At 41.1% G+C, this 26,763-nt stretch overlaps 1 protein-coding gene and 1 long non-coding RNA gene across 4 annotated transcripts in view; one reads left to right on the top strand and one right to left on the bottom strand.

Moving 5' to 3' along the window:
• The window catches only part of STK4 (serine/threonine kinase 4), a 107,518-nt gene extending 87,137 nt beyond the window's left edge, over nucleotides 1-20,381 (bottom strand). For 2 of the 3 annotated variants that reach the window (XR_001007944.1, XM_011997615.1), the window contains exons 1-4: nucleotides 20,256-20,381; nucleotides 14,036-14,116; nucleotides 7,613-7,741; nucleotides 4,172-4,286 (exon numbers count right to left, since the gene is read on the bottom strand). Coding sequence is in view for 2 of the 3 variants with exons in the window: in XM_011997615.1 (XP_011853005.1) it covers nucleotides 4,172-4,286; nucleotides 7,613-7,741; nucleotides 14,036-14,116; nucleotides 20,256-20,290 (360 nt within the window). In the remaining variant the exon portion in view is untranslated. The remainder of the gene's footprint in view (nucleotides 1-4,171; nucleotides 4,287-7,612; nucleotides 7,742-14,035; nucleotides 14,117-20,255) is intronic. The other variant, XM_011997616.1, reaches the window with a different exon arrangement.
• A 21-nt stretch (nucleotides 20,382-20,402) lies between these two features.
• On the top strand, nucleotides 20,403-21,908 carry LOC105552098. Its single transcript, XR_001007945.1, has 3 exons — nucleotides 20,403-20,744; nucleotides 21,172-21,293; nucleotides 21,408-21,908. It is a non-coding gene; the product is annotated as an uncharacterized LOC105552098 (long non-coding RNA).
• The last annotated feature ends 4,855 nt before the right edge of the window (nucleotides 21,909-26,763 follow it).

Genomic DNA, 26,763 nt, shown 5'->3' on the forward strand with positions numbered 1-26,763 from the left:
GGAAACACAAGCTCCTAAAAATGTCTGTTTTGTTTACTTTTGTTTCCCTAATACCAGTAAAGCCACCTGGCACACAGTAGGCACTGAAAAAAATATCTGTTGAATGATGATAAATAAATGAAAGTTAGAATGCTAGAAACTAGTATAGAATGTCTCATCTGTCCAATATAGACTTTCTGCAGACCCAACACCAGTCCTAAACAAACTCAATCACCAAACTGTTACACGGTTCCCCTTCTGACGAACAACTCACACGTGAAAACGAGTGTGCTCTGCTGCAAAAACTGTAGGATTTGGGATTAGGAAGATGTAGCCTTTACTCCTGGCTCTACTTTCATGTGACTTAAGCAAGTTACTGACTTTATCTTAGCCTGTTTCCCAATCTATAAAATAGGAATATAACTTTTCTTTAAGAGTGTCATGAAAATCAATTAATATAAGGTGTCATAATTTAACACCTATATTATCAATCAATATTTAATAAGCACCATGTACTATGCTAATAATATGAAAAACAGCCAAGCACAGTGGCACATGCCTGTAATCTCAGCACTTTGGGAGGCTGAGGCAAACAGATCACTTGAGGCCAGGAGTTCAAGACCAGCCTGGCCAACATTACGAAACCCTATCTCTACTAAAACTACAAAAATGAGCCGGGCGTGGTGGCAGGCACCTGTAATCCAGCTACTCAGGAGGCTGAAGCAGGAGAATTGCTTGAACCTGGGAGGTAGAGGTTGCAGTGAGCTGAGATTGTGTGCACTCCAGCCTGAGTGACACAGCCAGACTCTTTCTCAAAAATATATAAATAAATAAATAAAGGCTAGCCGTTACTAAGTGTTTAATCTATGCTAAGCACTATGTTTGTAATCTTATTTCATCCTTACAACAATTAAATGAAGTGGAGGAACTATTATTATCATCATCATTTTATACATAATGAAGCTGAGGCACAGACAAGTTAAGTCATTTATGCCAAAGGTCACAGAGAAATGATAAAGCTTTCACTAAAGTCCAGGCAAACACTATTGGCAAGGTAGTAGGCTACAGTCTGGGGTACCTTCTATAGTGGAAGAGAACAAAGCTCATGACTTGACTTACCACCTCTTTATTCTAACCAGCTAAGCTAATCAGTTAAAGTAGCACTGCCTAATAGAAATATAATGGGAACCACAAATATAATTTCTTATTTTTTAGTAGCCACATTGAAAAAGGAAACAAGCAGGCGCAGTGGCTGGTGCTATAATCCCAGCTACTCAGGAGGCCGAGGCACAGTAGTTCCAAAATACAGTGATCTATGATCACACCACTGCACTCCAGCCTGGGCAATAGAGGAAGACTCTATCTTTATAAAAAAAAAAACAAAAAAAGAAAAAGAAGAAGAAGAAGAAAGAATTAATTTTGATAATCTGCTTTACTTAACCATATTTATCCAAAATATTATCACTCCACCATGTCATCAATATGAAAAAATTAAAGACTTTTGTTTACAATATTTTTGGCAATAATTCTTCAAACTCTGGTGTATAATTTATATTTACAGCATATCTCAGTTCAGACTAGCCACATTTTAAGTCCTTAATAACCACATGTGGCTAGTGGATATCACGGTGGACAGGGCAGGGTTATAACATTTGGCAAAATAACGTGTAGTAATTAAAAATCAGCACTTAGGCTGGGCACGGTGGCTCATGCCTATAATCCCAGCACTTTGGGAGGCCGAGGCAGGCAGATCACGAGGTCAGGAGATCAAGACCATCCTGGCTAACATGGTGAAACCCTGCCTCTACTAAAATTACACAAAAAATTAGCTGGGCATGGTGGCGGGTACCTGTACTCAGGAGTACAGTTACTCGGGAGGCTGAGGCAGGAGAATGGCATGAACCCGGGAGGCAGAGCCTGCATTGAGCCGAGATCACACCACTGCACTCCAGCCTGGGCAACAGAGTGAGGAGACTCCGTCTCAAAAAAAAAAAAAGGCGCTTAGTAATTAAGTTAAAATTTACTTAAATATAATAATCTACTATTATGACGGCAAAAAAAACAATTAAAAGTGCCATCAAAATTAACTTTGGACTGGTTTAAAATACCTGAAATAAATTGACTTAATGCTGTATATAAGAAGCCCTGAAGTCCAATGTTTAATTCAATAAATTATTCCAGTTTTGGAACTTCTTTACATATATCTTATGTTAGGATATTATTCCTAAAGAACTTGTTATTTGTTAAGCAAACACACTAATTCTGAATAATGTAAATTAAGAAGATAGTATATGAATAATCCAAAAGTTATAACTCAGTTTTAAAACACCCTTACCTTATAATTTATGTAGCACCTCACAATTTACAAAGTACTTTTACACATTTAAATTAATTTTCCCAAGTTTGCAAATATGTAATATAGGTATTATTATTATTAGTTTTCTTATTAAGACAAACTAAAGGCTAAGATTTTCCCTGTTTCTCCTCTTATCCACACACAATGTACACAGAGGTCAGAGTTCTCTTTTTTATTTTTTGAAAACAGAGTCTTGCTCTGCTGCCCAGGCTGCAGTGCAGTGGCGCAGTCACAGCTCACAGCAGCCTTAACCTCCTGGACTCAAGCAATCCTCCCACTTCAACTCCTAACACACCCCAAAAGTTAGCTGGGACTACAGGCACATGACACCACACCTGACTTTTTTCTTTTTTCTTTTGTAGAGACGGGGTCTCACTATGTTGCCCAGGCTGGCCTTGAACTCCTAGGCTGAAGCAATCCTCCACCTCAGCCTCCCCAAGTGCTGGGATTACAGGCATGAGGTACCACACCTAGCCCCAGAGTTATCTTTCCAAAACATACATCAGATGGCTCACTCACTTGCTTAGAATCCAGCAATGATTTCCTATCATACTTGGGATAAAATTCAAACTCATTCCCATGACCTACAATATCCAGTACAGTCTAGCCCTGCCCACCTGTCAAACCCCATCTCCTACAGCTTCTCCTTTGCCTATTCGCTTCTAGTCACGGTAGCCCTTCTATCACTCAGACATGCCAAACTCATTCCAGCCTCAAGGTCTTTGCACTGGTTACTGCCCACCTACAATGTTCCTTCAGGACTCTTAGCCCCTTTTTGTCATTTGAGTCTTTCTGTAAATGTCACCACTTCTGAGTGACCTTCCTCAACTACTCTAAAATAGCCCACCAGTCTCCACAACTTTACCATCACTTCACCTTCATTCATTTTCTTCATAGCATATATCATTATTATATCTTTTCTATTAATAGTTACCATTAATTTGCTTTTGTTGCCCTATTCCAAAGTGCACTATCATGACAGTAGAGTTGTCATCTGTTTTATTTACTATTAGATTCCTCAGGCCTAAAGCAGTGTTCAAGAAATATTTACTGAATGAATACATACAGAGATTAAGTAATTGAACCAGAACTAGAACCCATGACTCTTAGGTCTTATACTGGCAATCACAGTAACAGCAAATAATCTTTCATAAGGGGATTATTCTCTGATTAACAGGAAATAGAGGAAGTTAATCTGTGAACATGCTAGGTAGAAGCAGAAACCCAAATCCAAATCCAAATGTAAACATTTAGAATTCATTCTATAACCAAGATTTAACAGACACTTTTTTTCCCAGTAAGAAATAACCAAAGCATGCTAAAAATCACTGGACTAAATTGGTGTCAAAACTGCCACATTGCCAGGCATGGGCGGGTCACACCTGTAATCCCAGCACTTTGGGAGGCTGAGGTGGAAAAATTGCTTGAGGCCAGGAGCTCGAAACCAGCTTGGGCAACATAGTGAGACCCTGTCTCCACAAAAAAAAATTAAAAAACAAACAAAACATGAGCTTGGCATGATGGTACAAGTCTGCAGTCCCAGCTACTCAGGAGCCTGAAGTGACAGGATCACTAGAGTCCAGGAGGTAGAGCTATAACTGTAGTGAGCTATGACTGTGCCACTACACTCCAGCCCAGGTGACAGGGGACTCTTGTCTCTTAAAAATAAAAAGCTGTCACACTTAGGAGACATAAAAGAATAAAGACAGAAGAGATTCATGGAAAAGGGGAAATGTGACAGTTGTCTCTCTAGTAGGAGAATGCACTGAAAAAGAGGCAGAAAAAAGATAGCATAAGAAACTAGCTCAGCTGCATTGTTCTAGAAGGTAAACTTACCGTTTTATTTCGTAATCGAATGATATCAGATACAGAACCAGCCCCACAGTACTCCATAACGATCCATAAGTCTGTGTTCTTAAAATAACTGCCATAATATTTGACTACATGAGGGCTAGAGAGAGAGAGACAATACAAATTAATAAAATGGCCTTCAAACATCTCTTAATTCAAGCTATTAAGTATAGAAAAATTAATTCCTCATCTGGAAAGATCAATTATTCATAGTTAAGGACAAAATGGGCAACCTCCTGATAATGCAAAATGGTATAGCTTTTCCGGAGGGTAATAAATCACAGAAGTATAAAAAATCGGTGGCTCCTTTAACCAGCATTTCTATGTCTACAATTTACCCTCAAAAAAGAATTATAAATGTTCAAAAACCAACAGTTACCGTCATAGTACTATTGACAAAAGTAGAAATTTAGATAACATCTAAATGTCCATCCAACATTAGGGAATTTATTTAAGAACTAATGATACAGGGCCGGGTGCAGTGGCTCATGCCTGTAATTCCAACACTTTGGGAGGCCGAGGCGGCGGATTGCCTGAGCAAGATGGTGAAACCCCGTCTCTACTAAAATACAAAAAATTTGCCAGGCATGGCAGCGTGCACCTGTTGTCCCAGCTACTGGGGAAGCTGAGGCAGGAAAATTGTTTGAACCCGGGAGGTGGAGGTTGCAGTGAGCCGAGATGGTGCCACCGCACTCCAGCCTGGGCAACAGAGCAAGACTCCGTCTCAAAAAAAAAGAAAGAATGATATAGCCATATAATAAAATATCATGAATCCATGAAAAATGTTATAGAGGAGTATATGAGAAGACATCGTGTTTACAAAAACAAACACACAAAAAAGCAGGCTACAAAACAGTAATTATTATAAAACTCCAAAGAGATTTGGAAGAATACGTGTATCAAGGAGTATTTAAGAATGATGATTTCGGGCAGGCGCGGTGGCTCACGTCTGTAATCCCAGCACTTTGGGAGGCTAAGGCGGGCGGATCACGAGGTCAGGAGATGGAGACCATCCTGGCTAACACGGTGAAACCCCATCTCTACTAAAAATACAAAAAATTAGCCAGGCATGGTGGCGGGGCCTGTAGTCCCAGCTACTTGGGAGGCTGAGGCAGGAGAATGGTGTGAACCCAGAAGACGGAGCTTGCAGTGAGTCGAGATCATGCCACTGCATTCCAGCCTGGGCAACAGAGTGAGGAGACTTCATCTCAAAAAAACAAACAAACAAAAAGAATGATGATTTCTCCAAAGGGAAAAGTGATTTTCTTTTCTTTTCATTTGAATTCTTCTAAGAAGTCATATGTACTTTGTAATAAAAACATACACACACTACAACCTATTATAAAGAAAAAATGTTCAGTATCAAACCTGGAATTTTAGGTCTCAAGCTGGAAGAGAGATACCAAACAAGAAATTTCAGAGAAAAATCAAATATCCTATTAAAATAAAATAATGTGCCCTCTGAGAACTGCCAGCTTTAACTGGCTAGATGGTTATCATGGTCAAATAAAGTTTCATAACAACTGATGCTAAAACCAAATTGGCTTCATTAACTCAGAACTCAGAATTTCCTCTTCAAACCTCGGGAAACATGCCAGTGACAAGGACAGCAAAACACACACACACACACACACACACACACACACAGTCACAAGGACAGCAAAACATACATACACACACACACACACACACTAAATATTAATGAAAAAAGTGACTAAGGTAAATATCAACACATTTACTCTCCCTATAATACAGTACTGATGGGAGTTAAATACTGCAGGCCATTACTATCAAGTATTTACTACTGAAATATGTTCTCTATAGTCTTGCATTGTTGGCTAGATTCTCCTCCCTACACATATATATATATGTGTGTGTGTGTGTGTGTATATATATATATATACTTAGCCTGTCCAATTAGTCTATAAGCTCCCAGAGCACAAGGGCTCTGCTCTGTATTTCACTGTATTCCTTACAGTGCTTAGCACAGGGTAGACTCTTATCTCTTCTTTAATTAAAGACATTTCCATACTCTGTTTGGAACACAGCTCCTACACAGTCTATCGAAAGTGACTAAGTCCCAATTTGCCAAATGGAAAGAACTTCCAAAATGTATCTGAAAAAGGAGCAAATGGAAAACTGCCACCTTCATCTGGTCAATCCAATCAAGAAAAATGGGGATTTTATCTAGTAGACAATAATCACAAAAATAGAAGGAAAAAAAAAAAAGGAGGGAGAGAGAAAAAAAAGGACTACATTCCCAAGTCTGTGAGACCGAAAGGCTTCTGGACTCATTTTCTAGTAGGTAGCTCCATCTAAACCCTAATGTAGAAGTTTTGCAAACAGGGGGTACTAAGTTGATCTGCTGACCAAAAAGCCTTCAGAAGAATGAATGCAGCTTCAACTGAGAGAATTTCTCACCCATCTTCAACTAACTAGAACTGGCATTGCCCCTAACTTTGTGTTTGTCTCTAATCTAAATAGTGCTGGGGAAGCCTGCTCTATCAGTGACCAACCCGTGTTGTCACGGAATTTCAGAGCAAACCACGTGGTTTTCTGTGGTCGTCTTTTGGTCTGACTTCCTGCTTACAACATTTGACAAATCTTAGTTCCTCAAAAATAAATACTTAAGTACTCTCAGCTGGAATAATTTTTTTTAATGTGAAGGAACAGACAGTAGTATATACATAACTACTCTTTTTTTATAGATTTACCTGGTATTCTAAGGTTTCTAGAACTAAAAAACATTTGAATTATCTGTTCTTAGCTATCTCTGCAGAAATGTCTTCTCAATAGGAAGTAAAAAAGATCATTATCACAAAAAAAAAAAAAAAAAACAAGCACCACCTTCTGCCTCTTCTTCCTAGTGTCTAAAAGGGCTCACTGAAAAAAAGAAAAAAACCAGGCCTGGTAGCTCACTCCTGTAACCCCAGTACTTTGGGATATGGCCAAGGCAGGCAGATCATTTACGGCCAGGAGTTTGAGACCAGCCTGACCAATATGGTGAAACTCTGTCTCTACCAAAAATACAAAATTAGCTGGGCGTAGTGGCACATGCCTGTAGTCCCAGCTACTCGGGAGGCTAAAGCACAAGCATCGCTTGATCCTGGGAGGTGGAGGTTGTAGTGAGCCGAGATTGCGCCACTGCACCCCAGCCTGGGCAACAGAGTGAGACTTCGTCTCGAAACAAAAAAAAAAAACTGAAAAAAAACAAAAAAATAAATGCCATGCATAAAAATTATGGAAGTTTGGCTACAAAAACAACCATTTTCATCATATTTTTTTCCAAAAAGAAAATGCAGTGATTCCATCGAATTCTCCCTTCTGCAAAATATCTAAGTAAATGTGTCTCTAGGTGTCAAACTCTAAACAATCATAGCAAATTCAAAACCACATTCTCCCCAAAGGAAGCCCACAGGCCTTTACCTGTCACATTGCTGCATTATAGAGATTTCTTTGATTATCTCCTGCAGGTCTGATTCCACAGGAACTTGCTTAATAGCAACAATCTGACCTGTCTCTTTATGAATAGCTTTGTATACGCTGCCATAGGACCTATACATTTGGGAGAAGAAGAACATTTATAAAGTCAAAGCAAGCCAAGATATAAGAAGTGGTAAAACACAAGCAACTGATAGTTCTAACATACATCCCTAAGTGCCTAATACATACACACTTGCAAAACTAAGATAGCTGAAATACTTTGGGGGAAAAACTGTCAAGAGAACTACAAGAAAACGGCATCTTGAAAGCTTCACATTCAAAACTGTGAAGAATGTATTATTATGGGATGGTAATATAGTAGCTGCCATGCACTTCACGCCTGCTATCTGCTAGAGACAGTATACCATCTCAATTCATTCTTCTAAAAAACGAAGATGAGATGATTATCCCTATTTTACAGGTAAATGTAAAAAGGTTCAAAGGAGTCTATGATTTGCCCAAAGTCACATAAGTTTTCAGTCCAGGATTTGAAACCAGTTGTGCTTTCAGTCCAGTATTTGGACCCAGGTGAGTCTGAAAACAAAGCTTACATTCTTTCCACATCTATACTGGGGTACGATATGGAAGTGGCAGTCTTTGTTTTATTACATTCACTCTAGAACCACAAGATCTTTCTGTCCTTGCTCCTCTTACTTACAATAATACTTAAAATATTATGGAAACTAATTAAAATCTAAGCCTGTTTAATGTTAGTATCAAGTAAACACAGCACACACACTCTTTGCTTCCTACTCCATCTTCCCTTAACAGCTTAATATCAAAATAAAGTTTATGTACCTAGTCAATTTGGAGGCTACAAGGCCAATAGATTCTGAAAGTAAAGATGATGGATTTGAGTCCTACCAACACTACATTTAGCTATCATTCACAAACACCTTGTTAACTTTGCCGTACCTGAATTTTCTCATTTGTAAAATGACAATAATACAAACTACCTTACAAGATGTGATAGTATCTCATTTGTGATGGTCAAATGAGATACCATTATCACTTTATACAGATAACATTTTCATTGGAATCCTGGGCAGCTGTCAGTGAAATAAATAATAAGAGAAAACTGTCTTTCATATTTCCCAACACACCTGTATCTTCACACTGTCTTGGTGAAAAAAAAAAAATCAAAATAACAGTGCCACCTACTATGTCAAAGTAGAATACTCTAACTGCCAAATAGATGCTCATGAACTGTTTCAATGTGAAAGTAACATAAAACTTTTTAAGTCTATGCAGAGCACATAAAAAAATTTCCATTCCATTAGAAGCTTTCATACTTGCAAAACTAGCATAATGATCCTTAAATATGACACCAAATAATTTTTGCCAGAGACAGCCAACTGTTGAGCACGTGTGAACGACTCAACCACTGTCCCTTCTTCCTTGCTAAAATAACCTAATTTGTTACAGTGATGTGCTTGATCCCAGGAGATATACCATGGTAGTCCAAGCCACTCACAGAATTCCTATTCCCTTCTGCCAGTGACTGAACTAGTGGCAAACATGTCACCCAGTTCTGGCCACTGAAACTTGAAGATAATTCTGCTGAAGGGTTTCTGGGAAAGACTTTCTTCCCTGGTAGGAAACAAGCACACAAGAAGGCCCAATTTCCACCTGCCACTTCCCTTCTTACTTTGGTTACTGCAATGTGAGGGATGATGCTTAAAACTAATGTAGCCATTTGAGACTATGAGAAATACCCAGATGTCAAACCATTGTCAAGCCAATTAACCGCTTCTCGAATCTCACACTCCCAGATGTATTATTTAGTTCTTAACGTCTTTATTGCTTAGCCATTGTTTGTTGGGTATTGTTACTTCCATCCAAAGGCATTCTTGATAAATTAGCTCCTGTATGTCTGAAACTGTATTTATTTCACCTGCACTCTAGAATGATAGTTTGGTTGGACACCAGATTGACAACGGCTTTCCCACAGCACTGTTGTTGCAGTGTTCCAACATCAATTGTGGCTGAGAAGTCTGCTTCCATCAGATTATCATTTTCCATGGGTAATCTCCCCATAGCTTTTAAGGTTTCCTTTGTCCTTAACAGTCTACTATTGTTCTGTAATATAACTAGTAGTTGATCTGGCACTTCATAAGCTTCTTCAATCTGAGGGCTCGTGTCTTTCCTCAAGAGCGAAAAATTCTCAGCATTATTCTTTGATTATTTCCTCTATCACTTCTAGAATCTTCTTCTAGAATTCCTACCGAAACTGTATCAGACCTCCTCAATCTATGTTGTCTTCCTGGTTTCCAACACTGTATTTCTCCGTTCTGCATGTTGTGATGAGTCTCATTTCTATCTTTCAATTCACAAATTCTCCTTTCAGTTTGTCTAGTTTACTGTTTATTCAATTTATTGGGCTTTTAAAACTTCAATTGTTGCAGTTTTCATTGTCCAGATTCCCAACTTTTTAATCTGCCTTTGGGCAAATGTGTTAATAATCATGTTAATAATCTGATGCTCTTTAAAAATGTTATCTCCTCCTTGATCTTTTTGAAAATTGTAATCATAATAAATCCTTTTTGAGATTGCTCCATTATTTCTTTTTCCTTCAGTGTGAATTCTCCCATTCTGTTGATTATGTCATGGCAGATTTCCTTGCATGGATTTCATTTTATCTTGAATGGTTTTCCTTTATACCACACTCACTGTCAGATGATTTCATGGTTTTATCAGTACAGTCGTCTGGGATAAACAACTTAAACCAGGTCTTACACTCAGAGTTTGGGGTTTTTGCCCTTCAAGATACCATACTTAAATACAATCCAAGCTCAGTTCCTATTATCGAACCAGTACATCTACTTTTTCCCCAGGCCACAGGCAAATGACACTTTCTGGTGGTAGTCAGGCAAATTTATTTCAGCTTTAGTTCATAGATGAAGAGCCGAGTTCCAGCCCCCATCTTCATGCAGGAAGCTCAAATGCAATCTCCTGACAAGGATAAGGCATGCTTTAGTCTCAACTGATTATTTAGATTTCTTTCCTATCCCTTGTCCATAGCTGTCTATATATCTTTATATTTAAAATAACTTTCACTCATTATTATGTATTAGAAAGAAAGTTCTCTGCATACACTCACTCAGTAATCTTGACCAGAATACTCTCCATACCTCCCTATGCATCCTGATAGCAAGGAAAACTCTGATAGCTCATATGAAATTAAGATTCCTGATTCCATATACTGCATTTACAGTAATCTGAAGGGGGGGAGGGGTTAGAAGATTTCAGCAATCATACTCACAAGCAAGTCCCTTAAAACTTGATTCCCTACAACAAAATGAGATGATTCAATGAATTACAACTGACAGCAGAGAATGGAGAAGTAGCTGTTTTACATAAGCCATCCAAGGCAAGGATCTATGTAGAAAAATGGAAATACTACAGTATCTGAGGCCAAATTAACCAGGTACAAGTCTTAACGATAGCACTCATTTTTTACGAAACCATGGGCAAGATGCTTTTGTTATCATTCTAGGATAAAAACTTAAATGAGTCAATGTCTACAACTTTAATCAGAAGAAAAAAGGTGCTAGGCTCCACTTGAAAACACTTCCCAAGTGCTCTCCACTCATCCTGGTCTGGAGCTTTGGCTCTACTCTGCCACAGATCCATATGACCCTCATAACACAGAATGACTGCAGCTTCCAGAATCCAACAGATTTTTTAGCCAGAGCTCACTTCACAAGATACAAGTCAGTGAGGATTCACAAACCATTCATTCTCCAGAACAACTTAAGAATAGCATTGGCCAGGTGCCAATCACATCTGTAATTCCAGCACTTTGGGAGGCTGAGGCGGGCAGATCACGAGATCAGGAAATCAAGACCATCCTGGCCAACATGGTGAAACCCCGTCTCTACTAAAATACAAAAAATTAGCCGGGTGTGGTGGCGTGTGCCTGTAGTCCCAGCTACTCAGGAGGCTGAGGCAGGGAAATTGCTTGAATCTGGGAGGCAGAGGTTGCAGTGAGCCAAGATTGTGACATTGCACTCCAGCCTGGTGACAGAGCAAGACTTCATGTCAAAAAACAACAACAACAACAACAAAAAGCATTGCATCACATGTTTGGAAAAAAAGTACAGTGAAGGTCTTCCTTCAAAATATTCCTAGTTAAATGAGGCTTTCTTAGGTTCATTCAGTCAGAATAACAGAAATCCAAGAAATACCAGAAATCTGTTGTTATTTAGAAGAACAATAAGGTGATAGTATAGGAAGAAAGATCTGAAGCTTTGTTTTCTCCCTGGTGATATCTTCATAGGGAAATTTCCACATTCCTTGCAGAAGACATCCACAGATCTAAAATGCAATTTGTCCAGGTGCAATGGCTCACGTCTGTAATCCTAGCATTTCAGGAGGCTGAGGCAGGAGGATCACTTAAGATCAAGAGTTCGAGACCAGCCTGGGCAACATATTGAGACCCCATCTCTACAAAAATAAATAAATAAACAAATAAATAAAATACAATTTAAAAAATCATAATTAGCTTATTTTTGTTTACATTATATTCCTGATATATTCTCTGTCTATAGTCTTCCTTTGACATTCCACAAACTCAAACAGCTCAAACAGAGCTACCTATAAGAACACCTAAAAATACTTTAAGACTTGACATGATGAGATCTCAAAAATGCTTCAGTTGATACATTTAAAATAGAATAGCAATAGTTGCCACTTACTGAACATTTATTATTGTGACAAGCACTATACTTTACCCTAATTACCTCAGGTAATAACATAACTCTATGAATCGATATATTATTATCCCAACTTTATAGATGAGGATTGTGAGCCTCCAAAATAGTAAGCAATTTGCTCAAGCCCTCTTGTCTATTATGACCAATAAACAGTAGAGCAAGGATTTTAACCCAGGTCTGCCTCACATTATAGTAATAAGAGCAAATTGCATTAGAAATGAGAGAAATAAGTTAGTTGCAGAGTCAATTATGCCTATCAGTTTTGACCTTATTTTAAGTATAACTTATGAGCATTGTTAGATTAAAGGTCATGGCCTCGCTGCCTTAGGGAAAACAGCAAGGATGGGAAGCTGAAGCTGAAAATGGCAGGCAACAGATGTAGAGGGACTGTCATTTCCCCATACCTTTAATGATGCCAGTCAACTGGCAGTCTTCAGATTAATCTTGGACTTGTCTTTTCACAGCACAGCTGGTGTGTCATCTTTTACTTCCCTTCTCTGCTTGATTTCTTGCTGGATTCCAAAGAGTATTTTTCCAACTTACAAAAAGACGATGACTAATGTTTTTTACAAGGAGGTAAATCATGAAAAACCATTCCATGTAATCCAGGATTGGGTTTAACGTTGTAAATCTGTCTCCTAACATAAAAAATACTAAACCCAAAAAATAATCTAATGACATAAAGGAAATGATTTTAAAGAGCATACAGTCTTCAGTCGGTAGTTGTTTTTACAAGTATGTCAGGTCTTCCCTTGACTCAGAAATACTCCCAAGGGATTAAAAATACAGAGACACACACGCATAACCTGTCTCTGAAAGACACACAAGAAGCCGCTACCCTGGGAGATTCTGGGTGGCTGAGAGACAGAGAGAGGTAGGAGGCAGTTTTTTTTTTTTTTAATTGTATGCATTTTAATATTTTTTTAAATTTTGAATCATATGATTGTATCACCTAATCAAAAATCAACAAGAAAAACTTAAGAAATTATGTCCTTAACATTTTAATTTCCTGGTCATTACAGAGGAAGGAATAAATACACAGGATTGAATTAAAAGGATATATGAAAGTATAAAAATTATGTAAACTTTATTGTATAATGAAAGTCAAGGATGGTCACTGCACATTACCAATACCGTTTCATCAGCATTTTATAAACGCATTAACAAATCTGTGTTTCAAGAAATCCACTGGCTCCCAACCCAGGATTGTGGATCTCCTAAGCAGCTGCAAAGGTGGTGATAGTGCTTGATTTACTATATTTCACAAAGGTGCAAATATTAAAATACTAAATTCCATTGATTTTCATTGAAACAGTTATTGCAAACCAATCAGAAATTATGAACAGCAAATTTTAAAATTTCTTATAGAATTATAATCTAATTAGTGCTATCTGTTAAGTAGATAATATCATACAAACCACAGATTCTACAAAAGAGAAAACAATAGATATTCTTCGTGTTAAAAAGACCAGGAAATCACTAAATCTGTCTATAATAGTGATTGGAGTAAAGCGAAGAAGAACATTACAAGCTGTAAATTTACCTTCCAACCCACCTAGAGCAATGCTGAAAGGTTCATATCCTTCTGCTTCTTCTGAAGCAGGAAAATGACTGGGACCCAATGGCCTACCCCCAGTTTATTTACACTCACCCTTCTCCAAGTTTCTCTAAGACATCAAATACTTCTTCTGGTTGTTTGGTTAAACTATCTTCATCCAACTTTTTCAGCTGCCTGTGAATGAAGAAATATAAACACAAAATACGTTTTATTTGCTAGCAACTAAAACATAAAATACATCATTTATTTTATAATTAGTATCCCAGGAACTTCTCTATACAGTCTTTACTAGTTAAGATTTTTTTAAGAAACAGGGTATCACTATTGTCCAGCCTGGGGTGCAGTGGTGCATAGCTCACCGTAACCACAAATTCCTGGGCTCAAGCAATCCTCCTGCCTCAGCCTTCCAAGTAGCTGGGACTACAGGCTCCTGCCACTACGCCTGGCTAATTTTTTTCTTTTTTGGAGAAATGGAGTCTCACTATTATGCCTACACTGGTCTTAAACTCCTGGAGTCAAGCAATTTTCTCACCTCAGCCTCCCAAACCACTAGGATTATAGGCATGAACCATCCCATCTGGCCTATGGAAAGATGACACTTGTTCTGGGTCACTCTGATAAGCAAGCACATGGAGGGATGCCAAGAGTCAATCTTCAGTTCAAGTTGTATAAAGAATTTTCTAACAATTGCCAGGCGCAGTGGCTCACGCCTGTAATCCCAGCACTTTGGGAGGCCAAGGCGGGTAGATCACCTGAGGTCAAGAGTTCGAGACCAGCCTGACCAACATGGAGAAACCCTGTCTCTATTAAAAATACAAAATTAGCCAGGTGTGGTGGCTCATGCCTGTAATCCCAGCTAGTTGGAAGGCAGAGGCAGAAGAATCACTTGAACCCGGGAGACGGAGGTTGCGGTGAGTCAAGATCGCATCATTGCACTCCAGCCTGGGCAGTAAGAGTGAAACTCCATCTCAAAAAAAAAAAAAAAAGTTGTGTAAGAATTTTATAATAACAAAAATTGTCCTACATAATGGTTTGGACTGCCTTAAGAGGTCCCTAGGTCCCCTTTGCTGGAAAATGCAAATAGAAAACAAACTGTCATGTGGGCCAGGCATGGTGGCTCACTCCTGTAATCCCAGCTCTTTGGGAGGCCAAGGAAGGCAGACCACTTAAGGTCAGGAGTTCAAGACCAGCCCGGCCAATATGGTGAAACCCTGTCTCTACTAAAAATATAAAAATTAGCCGGGCATGGTGACACACGCCTATAATCCCAGCCACTCAGAACGCTGAGGCATAAGAATCGCTTGAACCTGGGAGGTAGAGGTTGCAGTGAGCCAAGATTGCGCCACTACTCTCCAGCCTGGGTGAAAGAGAGAGACTGTCTCAAAAAAAAAATTGTCATGTGGCTGAAATGCTATAGATTCAAGCATTCGATGTATCCTTCAAAATCTATTTAAATCTTGAGATTTCATGAATTAAAATTATATAATTATCTCTTCAGAAAAGGTGTTTAATGTAAGGTAATTATGAATTGAAACATAACTATGAACTGGACTACAGACTAAGGAAGACATAGGAAACCTTTGCTCTTCCATTAGCAAGTTGTTTGTTTGTCAAAACACATAAATTCTATAGGTATCACAGAAACAGAAAGTGCAAAGTGTACGTTTAGACATGATCAAAAGTGAAAAATCACTAGGCAGCTGAGAGTTTCAGATATACTCACAAAGACCTTCCCATGAGTAGACACACACCTTTGACTAGTTCCAAAATTCAAAGGTACTTGGCTGCTCACAATTTCCAGATAATTCAGATTCCTCTGACTATGCTAGACAATCATAACACACATGTGAGGTTGTAAATTAACACTTCTTTAAAACTCTGAGATCTCTAAAAATTACTAATGAGCTTAAAGAAGGAACTTGCCAAGGAATATGTATGTGTGTGTGTGTGTATGTGTGTGTGTGTAGTCTACACAATGGCTTCCTGAAACTACAAAGAACAACAAAGAATAGAGAGCTGAGGAAATGGTGAAATATGGAAGTAGTCACACTGGAGACTTCTTTGTAGGAAAAAAAAAAGGTTTAGACTAGCTGGATAATATCAATTATTACAAGAAAAGACTTAAATACACATACATATACACACACACACACACAAATGTGTACCTTCCTAAATAAAACAGATTAAAATCAGAAGACAAAAAATAAAACAAACCAACAAAAACCCTGACCACATCAAGTGTATCTACCAATAAACACTGATCTCAAAAGGACAATCTTACAGAAGTTTATGAATATCAAGGACTATGTACTAGAAAAATGGAGAACTGCTCCAAGTCAAAACTGCCTTAACTTAGTATCAACAAAACAAAATGATCACAGTGACCTTTGAAAACCAAAAGGTCCTAAAAATCAGATACCAATGACATCATAAAAACGCCTACCTTCAAAATGAAAAGGGATGAAGTGAAACTCCTCTTAAACTTCAGAACTGAAACTTCTATAAACTCAAGTCAGAACGAACATCTCATATGCCAGGGTTTTTCTGGTAAAGTCCTGACTTGTGATTGTATAAACAATGGACAATACCTCATTTCTCAAGTATAATCAAAGTTGTATAAACAGCTTATACAAAGGAAGATCAAATATGTTTCTTTGAAGTGTTGACTCTCTGTGGTTTACAAAATGCAAAAGTCACTATTTCAACTACTTCAGGGACCACAGCATAACAAAGGAAATTGACACTGCCTTGAGAGAGACAGCTGCAAGCTTCTGATAATACTTTGACAGACAAACTTTATAGGACTGCTCAGATACTTCTTTGAAACAACCTACGTGGTTTTTTGTTTGTTTTTGATCTGGGGCTATTAAAAACAACTTGAACTTAAGGCACTATTAACCAAGAAGTGGTCAAAATATATTTGCAAAATAGATTCACAAATGTAATGATGGGAATCACGAATTTCATCAGCAATCTTTGTGAATTATCACAATAAAACAGAATTTCACCTAAAAAGTATTACTGAATTATCAACATTTCTATAAAAAATATTTTGATAAGCGATTCATAATAATATTTTATACCATGATTCTTCACAGAACACTATTACCAAAACAGCCTAACTCTGATAATGCTGTTCTCTTATCTGGGACTTCCCCAGGTTCCAGACAGTTTCAGCACTTGCTCATAAATGAACAAGCCTGGTCAACAGAGCATCCATGGACCAAATACTAGTGGATGCTTCTCTCCTAAGTCAGATGGCCATGTGGATGGCCAGCATCCTAGGAATGCACTCTACACCTTCCACTATATCATTTTTTTAAATTATTAACTCTTATATGAGACACCAATCTGTCATCATTCACTTAATCACACACACACAAATGTCAAACTCATGAACACAAAGGGCATTTCCTGCACTGGGGTTGTTGGCAACACATGCCATCTGAATTTCTGAAAAGACACCTGTATCTTTCCAAACACAAATAATGGTGTCTATGAAGTAGTCACTTACAGGTTTGACTAATTCTCAAAGCTTTCTCCCATTTCAGAACTCCCATAAAGTTCATTTTATGTATAACTATTTCTTTTTCCACACAGAGTTTGATAAGGATTACAACAAATATACATGATAAATGGACAAAATTTTTAATAATAAAACTGTGTCCCCAGCTTACCCCAATTCATATGTTGAAGTCCTAACACCCACCATCTCAGAATGTGACTGTATTTGGAGACAAGGTTTTTAAAGAAGTAATTAAGATAAAATGAGGTCATATGGGCATGACTTAATCCAATATTACTGGTGTCCTCATAAGAGGAGATTAGGACACAGACAGGTATAGACGGAAGAACATGGAGACACAGGGAGATGGCTATCTACGAGCCAAGCAAAGGCCTCAAAAGAAACAACTCTGACAATGCCTTGATTTCAGATCTCTAGCCTTCCGAACGGTGAGAAAACAAATTTATGTTGTCTAAACCACCCACTCCATATACTTTGTCATGTCCTAATAAACTGATGTAAATGATAATAAAATTGATCTGCTTCAAATTAGGCAGTCTACTAGTTACAATGAGCAGGTAATCACCAGCCACTTAAGAACCCCGTCTTGCAATGCTCTTCTCTTGTACTTTATATAAATTTTTTAAAATCCAAAAGGTACAGGAATGAGCATGCCAAGAAACTTTAATCCTCTGCCCAAGATTATGTAACACAAGGCAAAGAGAGAAACAAAACTCAGATTCCTAATCCTCTTTTCAATTAAATCAAGGCCTCAGAGAAAGAAACCAAGAAGAACGAACGAACGTAGTTCAGAAAGAAACATAACTAGTGTGCATTTATATTTGGATCACTGTGGTACTATAGCAAATATCTGCTAACATACACAGAGACCTGTGAAACACGGGTACTTTCAGAGAGGCATCAGAGTGAGGCAGTTAAGAGCATGGCCGGGTGCGGTGGCTCACGCCTGTAACCCCAGCACTTTGGGAGGCCGAGATGGGTGGATCACAAGGTCAGAAGATCAAGACCATCCTGGCTGACACGGTGAAACCCTGTCTCTACTAAAAATACAAAAAACTAGCCAGGCGTGGTGGCACGCACCTGTGGTCCCAGTTACTCAGGAGGCTGAGGCAGGAGAATCGCTTGAACCTCAGAAGGCGGAGACAGCAGTGAGCCGAGATTGCGCCACTGCACTCCACACTGGGTGACAGAGTGAGACTCCGTCTCAAAAAAAAAAAAAAAAATGGACTTTGGACCAGACCCCACGGATATTAAAATCCTAGCTCTGCCTCTTGCTATGACTTCTCCCAGCAAATCACTACCCTGTCTGTATCTCAGTTTTATCATCTGTAAAACAGACATATAGGGATATCTACCACCCAGGATTGTTGTGAGGTTCAAATGAGTCAATAAACTGAACCATATGATATGAAGTTACCGTTTCTATGGTTCAAAGATGGTCAAATATCAGCAATTTCATATGCTTCAGCAGGAGACATGGAAAGCACTTAGAACAGTGCCTGGCACCCGCTAAGTGCAATATGAGTGTAATAATCATTACAATTACAGTCTCAGCACACTACGCTAGGGTGAATCCAAAGCCCATCCCAACCACCTATTTGCCTTCTGCAATGTTTGTGCACCTCAAACACCCCCAAGCTCAAACAATCCCTAGGAGTGCTGTCCAGGCAGTCAATCCTTTCTCTTCACCTCTTGGTTGCCCTGCACTTCCACACCCTGAACACTTCCTTCTTTAGAGCTCATTCTGCTGCAGGAAGTCAGACGTCTCTGTAAAATAGAAGTAACCACACTGCACCTCAGAGAAGCATGACTTCTTCGGTCTCTAGTCCCTACTTTTCTCCAGATGTGGCAGATTGGCAAAAGACCCGGGATTTCCACAAGGGAAATTCAGGAGATGAGATTTTCTAGGATCAGCCACCATTCTGATCTTGACCTAAAGCAATTCCAGGTACCACTAGGATCTGGTACTGATATTCACAAAACAACTGAGGCCTGAAAAGGGCACAGTCTGGCAGGGTTCAGTGACCCGGAGTAAAGAAGGAAACACGTTTCCCAACTGCTCTGGACCTCGGTCTCCCAATCTCGAAAATATCCTCTTATATCCTTACCTACCTCCCAATGTCAGGTTCTGAAGAGCTGAGGAGGATGTGAAGACCATTAGGAAGACACTCTGAACATCAGTAATAAAAGATGCCATCCTACAGTGGGGACACCACTAACAGCATCCTCTGAAATGCTACTCTCCACCATCCCCTCCCTTGCTAGACCCTCAACCGTTCTTCGCATGCCTTCAGCCTTAGGCGCAAAGCTTTTCCGCTCCACAGATCCCCACCACCGCACCCCTCAAGTGGGACTTGGGACCCTTGAAAGTCCACCCGGCCTTCCTCTTGGCCAGGTCTCGATCCACCCACTTAAAGAGATCCCTCACAGATTCTCACCCTGCTTCAGCATTCGCCCCTACCTCCGTGAGTTTCTGCTTGGAGAGCGTTCCCCCGAGTGGCCCAGCCTCAGCAGGTACTCTCCCTAACTTGTCCCCACGTTCCTCAGCAGAGTCTCCCCACGGCGAGTGCTCCCTGTAACCGGTCCCAAGTCTAACTCCCTTAGCAGATGCTCCCCTCAGCCGGACCCTCACCCACCAGACGTCCCCCCAACCCCCTCACTCAGCAGGTGCCCCATCAGCTGGGTTGCTTCGCTCCGGTGACTCCCACACAGGTGTCTCCCCTTAGTCAGTTCCCGCCTTTTCTTGCCCTGCCCCCATGCCCGTCCTCTTAGCCAGTGGACCCTCACCGGCGCGGCGGGTTCCTCAGCTGTACCGTCTCCATGGCGCTGCCGGCAGCCGCCCAGACCCGCTCACTGCTCCATCCTCCCGGCGGACCTCCCTGAGCCCGCCCCGCAGACCCTCCCACACTTCCGCTTTCCGCCCCTACCGGAAACGGAGCGCGGCGCGGGAGCGGGGCGGAGCCACGGCCCTGATCACGTGGTTCGGGCGTGAGTTGTGTGGCGCGGTGAAGCGCGAACCCGGAACCGCCAAGTGGTGAAGGCGCGTCAAGGCGGTGCCCGCTAGTCTCTAGGGTGTCGGCGGCGCTGTTCTCCTGCGATACTGGAGCTCACAAAATACTCGGTCCTCAGGCCGAGAACGCACCTCTAGCTGGGTCCTGGGCCCCATTTCACAGACTGAGATGCGTAAAGCGCCTCCTTTAGAAGAACTGACGATTCTTAGCAAACGAAGTTTTGCATGATTTTGGTGAGGCCGCGCTGCCCCAAGAACGCCTGGAGGTATTTGTGGTTTTCTGCCCTTTACCTGGTTGAATTCTGGCCCCAGCGGGTACGCTGCACAGTTTCTCCTAGGATGTTACAGAGCATCAACGCGCAAATTGCCCCACTGTCTTTCTTAAAGGCCTCTCCTTTATGTCAGTTTGCAGACATAAAAATAAGCAACATTAATTAAGCGTTTGCCATGTAATTGTCTTCATAGATTATTTAATCCCCCATGTCAAGCCTATAAGTTCATTCCCATTTTTATTTAATGATTTAACACAGTGCCTACACGTTTTCAGTGCTTTACCTCATTTAATACTCCTAACAACCTAGACGGTATTATTATTCCTATTTCATAAGGCCAGAGAGGTGAAGTATCTAGCCCAAGGTCACATAGCTTAGAGTATAGGTTTGGGGATTTAAATCCAGGTTGGTTTGATCTCAGGGCCTGCACCACCAAACTGGACAGCCATGGATGTGTAACCTCTTGTTGGGCCTGAGAGACAGACCTTTCTTTCCACTGAGCTCCTGCTTCAGCTATTGTACTTCCGAATGCCTCTACCATCAGTGAGTATTAGGAAAATGGCAGATTCTACCCAGCTGACCCATGGGGGAAAGTTATAGGAGAAAACTTAACCAGAGCAATCTCTCGCTGTTTTTAATTGCCTTGCTTTTCCCAAGGATATGCCATCTACAGAACATAACACCTGAGCACCTACCCTTCAGGGCCACCCAGGTATGGCATCCCATGCACCCAAAACGGGATAAAGGAGCCATTCCCTGACATAGAAGGAAAACATTTACTGAGAAGCTACTGTGTGCCAGACACAATCTTGGACTTTCACTTAATCCTCAAAACAGCACTATGAAGAAGTAGCTACCGTTAACAGATAAGAAAGCTGAGACCCACGGTTTCCACAGCTAAGGAGAGCAAAGGTTTTAACCCAGGACTGTCTTGACTCCACAACAGCAAAATTGTTGTTTTGTTTTTGGTGTTTTGTAGAAATAGGATCTCCCTATTATTACCCAGGCTGGTCTCAAACTCCTGGGCTCCAGCAGTCCTCCCACCTCAGCCTCCCAAAGTGCTGGGATTACAGGCAAGAGCCGCCACACCTGGCTGAATAGGAATTGGGTAAACATTTTTGAAAATTAAATACCAAATTACCATTGCACAATGCCAAACATCTCTCATTTGTCCCCTTCCCAGGGTTTTTCCAGAAGATGGACTCACATTATGATGGTCCCCCCCAACTTTTTTTTTTTTTTTTTTTTTTTGAGACGGAGTCTCACTCTGCTCTGTCCCCCAGGCTGGAGTGCAGTGGCCAGATCTCAGCTCACTGCAAGCTCCGCCTCCCGGGTTTACACCATTCTCCTGCCTCAGCCTCCTGAGTAGCTGGGACTATAGGCACTCGCCACCTTGCTCGGCCAGTTTTTTGTATTTTTTAGTAGAGACGGGGTTTCACCGTGTTAGCCAGGATGGTCTCGATCTCCTGACCTCGTGATCCGCCCGTCTTGGCCTCCCAAAGTGCTGGGATTACAGGCTTGAGCCACCGCGCCCGGCCTGATGGCCCCGTTTTTCCACAGAATGTTCCCAGTGAAAATTACTGAAATGATGGCAATGTTCTAAATATGTGCTGTACGAAATAGTAACCATTAGCCACATATGGCTACTGAGCACTTTAAATGTGGCTAGCATAACTGAAAGGCCAAATTTTTATTTAAGTTTAAATTTAAATTTAAATAGCAAACTATGGCCAATCATAACAATAGCTTAAGAGAGAAATGGTGAGCAGGGTTACTGGGAGAGGTATTTTCCTATAAGCTCTGGATATACAGTTGACCCATGAGAAAACAAGGGTTGAACTGCATGGGTCCACTAACACAACCCTTGTTTGTTGTTTTTTATTTTTTCAATAAATACAGTCAGCCCTCTCTGTCAGAGGGTTCCACATCCACAGTGAAACATGGTTGGAAAATACAGTATAGGATGTGAAACTTGTGTATAGGGTGGGCTGGCTTTTCATTTCCAGGGGTTCTGCAGGGTCAACTACAGTACATGAATATACTCAAATTTTAGTATCCTAATAGATCCTGGAACCAATACCTGGTGGAAACTGGGGGATGATTGCAGAACAGTATTCAAGGGACTAGGCGTGATGGCTTGCACCTGTAATCCCAGCACTTTTGGAGGCCAAGGCAGAAGGATTGCTTGAACCCAGGAGTTCAAGACCAGCCTGGGCAACATGGTGAAACCCCTTTCCTACAAAAACCTTAGCCAGGCATGGCATATTGTGTAATGCCATTTGCATGACCCACATGGTCACCCTGGACCCCATGGATCAGGCCCTGCCTGATGCCACCACCACCACTTCTCTGCCAGGCCCCCAGCGTGATACAAGTTGCATGATGCTCTTTGCTGTAGTGCCTTTTAATGGCATAGCTTTGGCAGGTTTGGAGATGTTCAGAATAGGCAAATCTATAGAGCCTGTGGTGGATTCGTGGTTGTCTAAGGCCCTGGGGGAAGGGAGCATAGGTGAATTGGAGGGGACGATTAAAAGGTGTGAGATTTCATTTTGGGGTGATGAAAATGTTCTAAAATTGGTTGTGGTAATGGTTATACAACTCTGAATATACTAAAAGGCATTGAATTGTACACTTTCAATGGGTGAATATGTGTGAGTTATATCTCAATAAAGCTATTTTACCAAAAAAGACACCTCTTCCCAGAAGACTTCTCTGTTCCCTTGTCCCTCCCCTGACCCTCTCATCTGTCCCTCCTTCAAATTATTTCAGTACTGTTTTTATCAGTCCTGGCATTTATAGGAAGCATTGCAGGAAGGGATTTCCAGGTATTGACTGCTGTATAAGAAACCACCCCAAAGTTTATAGACATAGAACAACAGTCTTTTTTTCTTCTCAGAAATCTACAATTTGAGCATGGCTCAGCAGGAAGGCTCATCTCTGCTTATGGTGTCAATCAGGATCAGCCATGTCCAAAAGGCATCTCATACAGCTGACAGGTTGGTGCTAGCTGTTGGCTGGAAGCTCACTTGGGTCTGAAGGCTGGGGGCATCTCCACTTTTCTTGAACTTCCTCACAAAATAAAGCCTGAGTTCTAAAGCATGTTCCCGAGGGAGAGCCAAGTGGATGCTGTAGTGCCTTTTAGTGGAAGATACTTAATGTCATTACCACAGTGGAGGGGAGCCACAAAGGTCCACCCAGTTTCAAGGAGAAGAGATGTAGACTCCATCTCCTCATAGGGCAGTGGCAAGGGTCTGGAAGAGCTTGGGGAACCAGAAATATTATTGGAGCCATTTTTGGAAAATAAAATTTGCCACAGCTACACTTATCCGATAAACCACTCAGGAAATATTCAGCTGCAAGCAAGTTAAAACATCTAAATGTTGGCTTAAAGCACCATGGCATTTACTGTTTGTTTTGGGACAGAGTCTTGCCATGTTGCCCAGGATGGAGTGCAGCAGCATGATCTGGGCTCACTGCAACTTCACCTCCTAGATTCAAGCAATTCTCCTGCCTCAGCCTCCTGAGTAGCTGGGATTACAGGTGCGTGCCACCATGCCCGGCTAATGTTTGTATTTTTAGTAGAGACAAAGTTTCACCATGTTGGCCAGGCTGGTCTCAAACTCCTGACTTCAAGTGATGCACCTGCCTCGGCCTCCCAAAGAGCTGGGATTACAGGTGTGAGCCACCACACCTTGCCTTTATGGTTTATTAATAAGTCAATAAGTCAGCAGTTGATTCAGTGACTCAGCAACATCTATTTCATTTTTCCCCTCCCATCCTACTCAGCATGTTGGCTTTTTCATACTTGTGTTTATTGCCTCATAGTTGCAAAATGGCTGCCATACCGCCACGTATCATATCCTTAACTCAGCACTACCAAAGCCAAAAGACAGCAAGAACAGCTACTTGACCCAGTACCTCTCTCTTATAGGGAGGGAAAGCTTTCCAATAAACACCCAACAGACTCTTTTTTTTTTTTTTTTTTTTTTTTGAGACGGAGTGTTGCTCTGTCGCCCAGGGTGGAGTGCAGTGGTGCTCACTGCAACCTCTGCCTCCCGGATTCAAGCCATTCTACTGCCTAAGCCTCCTGAGTAGCTGCAACTACAGGTGCGTGCCACCATGCCCAGCTAATTTTTTCTATTTTTAGTAGAGACAGGGTTTCACTGTGTTAGCCAGGATGGTCTCTATCTCCTGACCTCATGATCCACCCGCCTCGGCCTCCCAAAGTGCTGGGACTACAGATGTGAGCCACCGCACCCGGCCTCAGACTCCCTTTTATCTCATTGCCCAGATCAGCGTCACATGTGCATCCCTTGATGAATCACTGGCAAGAGAAAATGACATTTTTCTGATTGGCTTAGAGCAATCCCGATTCACTTCCCCAGCCTGGGAGAGTCTCAGGCAAAATTCAGACTCCTGGAAGCAAAGATGGAAGTCATTGAGTAGCCAGCCAGCAGCATGGGCCTCATCTGGTTTTCCCACCACAGTCAGCGTTCATCCTTGGTGGGGGCAAGGGGCAAGGGGAAGCATTTCAGATGGAACATCCACCCAGCCCTCAGAAAGCTTATAGTCTGATGGAGTTAAGTGTATGCACATCATTATAACTGAATTCCTGAAGGTAGAGACTGGATCTTTATCAGTGACTTTTATTGAATGCCAGACCCTATCAGGGTCTTGGATAAACAAAGATAAAGCGGACCCAATTCCTACCATTAAAGACCTCACAGTGTTTAAGGAAAACTACAAACTGGCAATCGAAGGGTGACAAATGCAAAGTTAGGAATAAAGCTAGAGACCAACAGGGAGCAAAGGGAGCATAGTAGGGGTGGGGAGGAGGCTGGAATCAGGAAAGGCTTTCAGACAAGATGATGTTTGAATGGAATGTTATAAGTTAATTCAGGATTAGGCAGGAGAAAAAGTATTTAGAAAAAAAAATCCAGGAGAAGGAGATAACAAGCAAAGGCTAGGAAGCAAGAACTTAGTGTGTGTAGATAGCAATGCATGGGACATGGAGACCTCAGATGAAGCTGGAGATAAATAGAAATCACCGACCGTGAAAGATCTTCATCCACTCTGAAAGTTGATCATACGAATTGGGTCATTCTTGTCATATCCAACTAAGACAGAATTGAAAAGCCAGGGGAACAAATACTCAGGGCATATAACATTGCTCCAAAAAAGTAATTTTTTGCAAGCCTGGCTGCTAAAACTGCCTGCTGTAACCTAAAACCAGTTTTACCTAATAGCTACTGAAACAGCCTGCTGCAATTCTGAGTTTTATCCACTGCTATCACTTACCAATCAAAGCTTGCCAGCCCCCAAGAAGCTGATAAACCCCCACTTTACTAGTGCCAGTAAACTTCCTTGAAGAGCAATATGTAACATTTCTGTTTTATAAAATCTCCAAACCTCTTTGTTCTTCTGACGTACCAAAGACAACCCGGTTTGTGTGTAAGCCCTGAATTGCAACTCTTGATTCCCAAATAAAATATTTAAACTTTAGAGATTCATCGCTATATGTTGACTTTGACCCCATCAATCCACCTGTGCATTCATTTATTAAATAAATATCTATAGAGCACTAGGTGCCAGGTACTTTCTAGCCTTGGAACCTTTGCACTTACCATCCCTCTGGCTAGAACAGCATTCCCTAAATCTTGTCTGGTCTCAGCTCAATTATTACCCCATGAGAAAGGCCTTCCCTCATCCCCTTATTTAAAATAGCCCACACGTGGTCACTTTCCATTGCATTATCCTGTTTTGTTTTCCTTACAACACTAATCACATGAAATTAGAGTCTTCGTTTGCTTATCAGTTAATTGCCTGTGGGGACCCCACTAAGACATAATCTCCCTGATAGCGGGGCCGGCCTCCCTCCCTGCGTCATTCACAGCATTCTAGCAACGCAGGGAGCCCAGAGCATGCAGCCGCCCGGCGTGCAAGTCGTCTAAATTCCAAACCGAGCACGCGCAGAGGGCGGGGCGCGCCGGGCCTCCAGGTCTCACAGGCCCCG

This window comes from Mandrillus leucophaeus, unplaced genomic scaffold (assembly GCF_000951045.1).
Source record: "Mandrillus leucophaeus isolate KB7577 unplaced genomic scaffold, Mleu.le_1.0 Scaffold544, whole genome shotgun sequence".
Lineage (NCBI taxonomy): Eukaryota > Metazoa > Chordata > Mammalia > Primates > Cercopithecidae > Mandrillus > Mandrillus leucophaeus.